The following is a 7,944-nucleotide window of genomic DNA, read 5'->3' as shown; positions in this document are numbered from 1 at the left end:
AGATAGATAGATAGATAGATAGATAGATAGATAGATAGATAGATAGATAGATAGAGAGATAGATAGATAGATAGATAGAGAAAGAGACAGAAAATATTTGATGCAAATAATAATTAATATACACAAAATAGACTGTATAATGGAAGCTGTCCTTCATTGACTGGCAAAGTTTGTAGTCTAGAGTTCATGCAAATGAAGAGTTTATTGAGAGAGTAAAATGGTACAATGTGTGTGTCGTTGTCCTGTAAATTGAACCACAAACACACGATAAATAAGAACTACTTAAGCTGTGGCAGTTATAACTACTCGCCAATCATCATTATCGTGAAGAATAAACAGGGTATAGAGTGGCTGTGTTCCGTATTCGTCTACTACTGCTTAGCCTGTCCCTTCTAATGTCTGCGTTTCAGTCTCCTTTTTGAGTAGTCTTTAAAAATACATTGTATTGCATTTAATTGTTTTAGGAGCTATCCATTCTCTATAATTATTAATATTAACCTTAGTGAATTTTACTCTCTCTCTCTCTGTCTATCTGTCTCTCTCTGTCTGTCTGTCTGTCTCTGTCTCTGTCTCTGTCTCTCTCTGTCTCTCTCTGTCTCTCTCTCTCTCTCTCTCTCTCTCTCTCTCTCTCTGTCAGTCTGTCTTTTCCATTCTCTCTCTCTCTTTCAGTCTCTCTCTCTCTCTCTCTCTCTCTCTCTCTCTCTCTCTCTCTCTCCAGCTTTCTCTTTTCTAGTCTCTCTTTCTTACCCCCCTCTCTCCCCCACTCTCTCTCTCTCTCTCTTTCTCTCTATCTCTATCTCTCTCTCTCTCTTTCTCTCTCCCTCTCTTTCTCGTCTCTCTGTTTTCCTTTCTCTTTTTTGTCTCTATCCTCATCTCTCTCCCACTCCTTCTCTCTCTCTCTCTCTCTCTCTCTCTCTCTCTCTCTCTCTCTCTCTCTCTCTCTCTCTCTCTCTCTCTCTCTCTCCCTCTGTCTGTGTATCTGTCTGTCTGTCCGTCTCTTTCTCTCTCCCATTCTCGGTACTTCTCTCCAGCATGTTCGTTCACGTATTCCTGAGCCTCCTTTCTCCCTATCATATTATTTCTTCTTACGCATCATCGAGCAACAATAAACCAGAGACCACTTGATAAATTATGTTTATAGCGAAGTCTTAGAGGTGTAAACAATAATGTCACCATAATTGACTGTAAGCTTTCTTTACAATAACGTTCATACAAAAACCGGAAAGCCTATTTTTAAAAAAAATAATGGCACTGTACTATTTACGTAAAAGTATTCTTTACATTAATGCCACTTTAATTACCTGAAAGCTTTCTTTACAACAATGCCAATATACTATTTACCTGAAAGTAATCTTTACATTAATGTTGTTATAATTGCCTGAAAGTTTAAAAAATGTTTTTGTTGAGTTTTGTTTTTCTTCTCTTTTAAAAAAAATAGTACCTGTATTAACTGTTCAGGGCAACAACGTCATTGAACACCGGACAGGTCCATAAGTGCTCAGTTCCCCCAGCACCAAAGCCCGCAAGGTATCCATACTGATTGTTCCGGTGGCTGTCTGATTATGGGGACGTCTTTCATTTCCAGATAATCGTTCCTTTCTTCCTTATCCCCTCTCTTTCCCCATTTCCCGCATCCTATTGATTGCGTGGTGTTCTGCTGTCTGCTTGTCTTCTTCATCCAGCAACTTTTTCTCCAGGGTCTTCAACACTTCTCCTTTGTCAAATTTCACCTCACTATCAACCACGGCACTGCCTGCCAGCCTATCAGCCTCCTCATTGCCTTTCACTCCAGAGTGCCCTGGACAGAATATCCACGTGATGGCTCTAAGTGATGAGTGTTGTATTGGGTTCATCCATTCACTCCGAAGAAGCCCTTTCTCAACCCTTCTCAAGAATGATGCTCTGGGAGTCCGTGACAATGATGAGATGGGTAGTTTTTGGTCTTGTATTTTGAAGCCAGCCAAGCGCTCTTGTTACGGCCTCAGTCTCCATTTTCATTCTTGAAGTTGTTCTTTCTATGGCTCCTGACATGCTATGAACCTTTTTGTTCCCACTGTACACTACAAACCCCATCCACTTCTCTCACCCCTCCTGACCGATCCATCCATGTAGATCACTGGGTCTTCTGGCTTGGAATACTCCTCAATTAACTGTCGTGTGTCACTGTCGTTAATGACAGCAGCACATTCCCGTCTCGGTCTTTCACAACCCATAGTGATGTGAACGTTGGCCAGGTGTCTGCAATTGGGACTCAGTTCAAACCATTCATTTCATTTCTTAAATAGTAATGTCAATTTACCTGAAAGCATTCTGGTTACAGACTGTGAAAGCCGGAAAGGCCAGAGTCTTGTTAAAGTTGACGTGTACGTTCACGGTGACGGGGTAGCTGTAGAAGAAGACGATTCTCTCCACTATCTGGACGCTCATCAGGACCGAACAGGTCAGGAACAGCGCCAGCCAGAGTAGTCTGAGGAAACAGAGTTCAAATCTTTTCAAATAAAGCACGGAGGGAACAGAATTAAAATATTATAAAGTAAAGCACTGAAGAAACGGAGTTCGAATCATTTCAAGTAGCGCATTGCTGTGTGAAATTGTGAAATGGTATAGGCTTAACACCCTTATCACCACTGTTAGGTTATTTAGGAGGCGGGACCTCCGAGTTTAACGTCCGTCTCCGATATGACCGAGCCAAGAGGGACATTTTTGTAAAGCCCCTTTCCGAAAGACACAACGTCGGACCGAGCTGTGGCTTGAACCACCGAACCTGCAATCTCACGATTAAGAGTCCGGTAGTCTAACGACTAGACTACCGACGCCTATTGCCTTGTCTGAGCCCAGGAAGAAATATAATTGAACATGTTCTAACAACTCTCTGTCCAAGACAATCACCAGTACAAACAACCACTTCTCAATTCCTTCCAGCGATTTATTCTCAGTAGTATACTGACATAAATGAGGTACTGCTTGATGAAGCCCACGTGGAACGCTCACTGTTAAAAACCATCAGGAAACGACAAATGCAGTTTTTAGGACACCTGAATAGACAAAAAGGTCTTGAACATCTAGCTTTCATTGGCAAGATTGAGGGCAAGCGAGGCAGGGGTAGGCCCAGAGCAACCTACTTGGGGAACCTGAACAAGTGGATGACAGGGAAAGATCAGGGAAACGTAGCTTTTTGAGGGCATCCGAGCAAAGGAATGAATGGAGAACCTTGATCGCCGATATCTGTCTCAGATCTGGCACTGGATGATGATGATACTGACGTTGCCCGAGAGGACCACCTATTTAAAGTTGACCTCTTTCCTTCTCAATGATGGATGGGTGGTCGTCTCAAACAGGGTATATTATATACATAATTTTATATATTTGCGGAACCACATAAAGAGGCTAGCCCACGATAGAGAAAGGTGGAAAGTGTTTGTTCGTGGCCTACACTCTGGTGCAGGATGAGAAAGGCAATGATGAAGATGATTTGTCTGTATTATAATCATGCCTAATTACGAGGGGCATACCAACAGCTTTTTACCTGACCAAGAAGGAATAAAAGAAAAAAACTGAAATTTGGAACTAACCTTAATCTATTTTTACGTAGTCGCCTACCACTATAATACATTTTTGCCATCGGTGTACGACCCTGAAAAAACCTTGAGAATAGAAGACCCGTTCTTTGTCGAAAAATCAGCCTTCAACCGCTTCTTTGACCTAATCATCACTTTCAAAATGCCTTCTTTTTAAATCCTTTTTCAATTAAGGGAATAAAAAAAATAGTCGGACGGAACTCAATCTGAAGAATAGAGTGGATGCGGCAACATTTTATAGTCACTTTCTCTCTCAGTTTCTACAACATTTCTTGAAGTGTTCCCGGCACGTTATCGCGAGGCACCAAAATGCATTTTCGGATCTTTCTTCTGCGTTTTTCATTAATAGACTTTCGTATTTTGTTTTAGCTGCTTGGAATAAGGGTCTCCGGTGATCGTATGTCCATTTTCAAGATAGTCTGTCATAATCACTCCTTCTTTGTTAAACAAACCCTGATAGCATCACTTTTCCTCTTGACGGCTACACTTTTGCCTTCTTTGGCGTTAGAGACGAGGGCGATTTTCATTGCATTGATGCAGGTTTTGACTCAGAATCATAGACGTGGACCTATGTCTCATCCTTGAAAAAAAATTAGTTTCATCCTTTTTAAATTCAATTTCACAAGACCTAGCTATTCTTCACAACAATCCACACCCTGCACTTCTTGAGGTGGACTCAACAAACGTGGGACCCATCTCGCAGAGACCTTCGTCATATTCAAATGTTCATTTAAGATTCGTTCAACTGATCCCAGGCTAAACCTAGTTTCTTTGCTCAAACGTTCGACTGTCACCCGCTTACCAGACAACACAAGCTTCTTGATTTTCAAAGCATTCTTTTCTGTTGTTGTTGTCACTGGGCGACCATCACAGTGGTCATCTTCAATGTCCATGCATCCGCTAATAAATTGTTACTCCAAAATTTTATTACAGCATTGGATGGGCAATCAGTTACATATACGGCTTGCATCTCCGTAAAAATACACTGCAGTTGCTTGCCTTGCAAAAACAAAAACTTCATTAGCGGCATGTACTCAATTTTCTCCATTTCTGTGTTGAAACTGGAGAACAACATGCCCCCATTCACATACAGTGTTCTACTGTTAAAACCAGTAATTGGATATTCCCCAAAATGTATACAATGCATTCCAGGAAGATGATTGTTGGCTTTCACCCCACATTTCAGCTTTCTACCTTTATTCCTTCATGGTCAGGTAAAAAACGTTTGGTATGTCACTTGTAGTTAGTAAGTTAGTTGTGAGTTAGATAGTTAGTTAGCTAGTTAGTTAGATAGTTAGTTTGTTCGTTCGTTCGTTCGTACGTTCATTTGTTCGTTCGTTCGTTTGTCCGTTCGTTCGTTAGTTAGTTAATTAGTCAGTTAGTCACTTATTTAGTCAGTCAGTCACTTAGTCAATCAGTCAGCTAGTCAGCCAGCTAGTCAGCCAGTCAGTTAGTCAGTTAGTTAGCTTGTTAACAAGTTAGATAGTTCGTTCGTTCGTTCGTTCGTTCGTTCGTTCGTTTGTTATAGTTAGTTACTTAGTTAATTAGTTGGCTAGTTAGCTGATTAATTAGTCAGTTAGTCACTTATTTAGTCAGTCAGTCAGTCAGTCAGTCAGTCAGTCAGTCAGTCAGTCAGTCAGTCAGTCAGTCAGTCAGTCAGTCAGCCAGTTAGTTAGTTAGTTAGTTAGTTAATTAGTTAGTTAGTTAGTTAGTTAGTTAGTTAGTTAGTCAGTTAGTCAGTTAGTTAGTGCCAAATAGTAAAAAGAGACGATAGCCTAGGAACTCCAAGAATAATAATGGAGACTTTAGAAGCTAGCGGACAGCTTGTCAATCCGGGATGGCTATGGAGCCTCATGACCCTGGCCACTAACTGACAGGATAAGCAGGTCATCCTGGGGTATCTTAGAGATATCTGAGGTATCTTAGAGGCATTGCGCGTGTGGAAACATCGCTGATGAGCTCGAAGAAGCTTGAGACTTTCGTTCGCACACCTCCACAGCTGAGTCCCTTAAGATTGGGGTTTTAGCAGATATTTTAATCTTAGACCCATGGATAGCCCGGGTCGACTGGCAACTGTGATTCCCTCATACAGGAGAGCATATCGGCCTTCACGAGTTAGAAATACTGAAACCCGTTGAGAAGTCCATAAGCCGCGCACATCAACAAAGATTTTTAAAACTCACTTGTTCTCTCTCTCTCTCTCTCTCTCTCTCTCTCTCTCTCTCTCTCTCTCTCTCTCTCTCTCTCTCTCTCTCTCCCTCTCCCCCCTCTCTCTCTCTCTCTCTCTCTCTCTCTCTCTCTCTCTGAAGGTCTTGTTAACTTCTTTTTCTGACTCTCAACAACCCGTTTGTCTTTCTCTTCAACCATCGTCTTAAAATTTATTTCTTTGTCACTCTTGCTATCTCCCTTTTCACTTCCAATAAAAATAAAATAAAAACAACAAAAACTCGCCCCTGGACGGTGAGTTGTCCAACAGGTCAACACGCAAGTCATGGTATTAATTATTTTCGATAAGCGATCCGGTTGAAAACTATCCATGAGATAAAAGTATACTAAACAGCGTATGTTCGACTAAAATCAAATGCAAACACAAAAACAAAACCCCCATACCAGCAAAATGAGTATCTCCATCTACCTATGCGTCTCGGCCCAGTAGTTTAGGTACTATTACTGACAATGTCACCACCATTGTATGAGACTTCGTGCAAAATTCCAAACGAAGTGACTATTCAGACTCGCAGTCCGAATAGAGAAAAATTATATTCCGACTCTGAATTGAGTCCAGCATGAAGTCCGTTCCGATTTCTTACCCTTGTTCCTAAATATTTCCAGCAGGTACGAACATTTTTTCGATTATAATGATAACCATCGAGACGTGAGCTTAAAAATATCCAGTCATTAGATCTGTCTAAACTTGCCCTCCCTGCATCATAAGTATTATAATAAGATGAACAGAACAACCAAGTTGAGCTGACCTTGCCGGGGGCAAAGTTAATTATGTCGACCAATGAGATTGTGCGTAGCGATCTCGCACTCTTGGCTTGCTGGGAGAAGAGGTGTTGGGAAGAGGCCACGGCTGTCGATTTTGTGCGATGTAATTTTTTAAAAAATTACAGAAAAACTATAACACACAACAAAATGAACTAAACATGTGGAAAGACAAATGGTAGTGGAAGTAATGATTATGCTATAGTGATGGTGGAAAGACCCTGAGTTTTCGGTTACCTGTTTCTCCTGAAACATCCCAATATCCCCATGAGCACCAAGGCGAAGCTCATCAACGCCATTTTCCTTCCAACGCTCACATATCAGTGCCAGACATGGTCCCTAACAAAAGCCCTAGAGAGGAAACTGGTCACATGCGAGACGAAATGCTTAAGAAGAGCGGTCAACAAAACAAGAAGAGACAAAATTAAAAATGAAGTCATAAGGGACACTGTGGGAGCAACACCAGTCCTACTACACATTGAAAACCAAAAGGTCAAGTGGTTCGGACACCTCACGCGGATGCCCTCAAACCATCCAGCTCTGAGAGCATACAACACTAAATATTCTGGATGGAGAGCCAGAGGAAGACCAAGGCGACGATGGAGTGAATCTGTGGCAGACACCCTTAGAGCTCACGGGATGCCCCCCCTACTTGCTGCAGACAGACGCCTGTGTCTCCCCGCGACACCCCAGGGTACAAGCGGAAGAAAAAAGTAAAGTAAAGTAAGTGTATTTAGATATTGCCATTGGGTAGATCTCGTGAGAGTGCAGTCCTTTAACTTTTGACACAATTACACTGTCCTAGTAGGCAGTTCTAGTTCTAATTCTAGTTTTACATAAAATCCCCCGACGACACTTATATGATGCAACCTCCTTACACTCACATAACTCACTCAGAAGCCGAGTCCGAATAAATAAAACCTTTTTTTTCGGACTCGAGTCCGAATAGAGCTGGCCAATTACAAAACCTTCGGCGACACTATAGAGATGACTCCACTAAGGAGCGGGACAGCCACCTTGTGACTCGAAAGAGCAGAGGAATGAAGGACTAACATGATCTAAACAATTAACTATAAATCAGGTGTTGCAACCATCTCCAGCTGGGGCTATGGCTTCACTTAGATCTTTAACTTACGAATAAACTGTGGGCTTACTCTATCGAAGACTAACAGCTAACTTCAAAATCTAAAATGCTACATACACACTTTGTTGCTATTACTAAACAACCACCCCCCCCCCCTAAAAAAACCCCAACAAAACCCACAAAAAAGCAACAACAAAAAGAAAAGAAAAGAAAAAATAATAAACAACAACATTACTTAATTGCTCCTTTGTCTAGTCCTCCTTCCCATTACCAAAGTGGTCTTTTTTTTTACAC

The 7,944-nt window shown here is 41.5% G+C and overlaps 1 protein-coding gene across 1 annotated transcript in view; it reads right to left on the bottom strand.

Moving 5' to 3' along the window:
- Positions 1 to 7,944, bottom strand: part of LOC101862647 (acid-sensing ion channel 2) — a gene marked incomplete at its 3' end in the record, with an annotated part of 43,597 nt that overhangs the window by 10,536 nt on the left and 25,117 nt on the right. The window contains 1 exon segment of the mRNA XM_035969705.1: positions 2,300 to 2,467. Coding sequence (XP_035825598.1) covers positions 2,300 to 2,467 — 168 coding nt within the window.

The sequence above is a fragment of the Aplysia californica genome, unplaced genomic scaffold (assembly GCF_000002075.1).
Source record: "Aplysia californica isolate F4 #8 unplaced genomic scaffold, AplCal3.0 scaffold00172, whole genome shotgun sequence".
Taxonomy (NCBI): domain Eukaryota; kingdom Metazoa; phylum Mollusca; class Gastropoda; order Aplysiida; family Aplysiidae; genus Aplysia; species Aplysia californica.
Note: the sequence above shows the minus strand (reverse complement) of the source record. Positions and strands in the feature narration are given on the sequence as shown.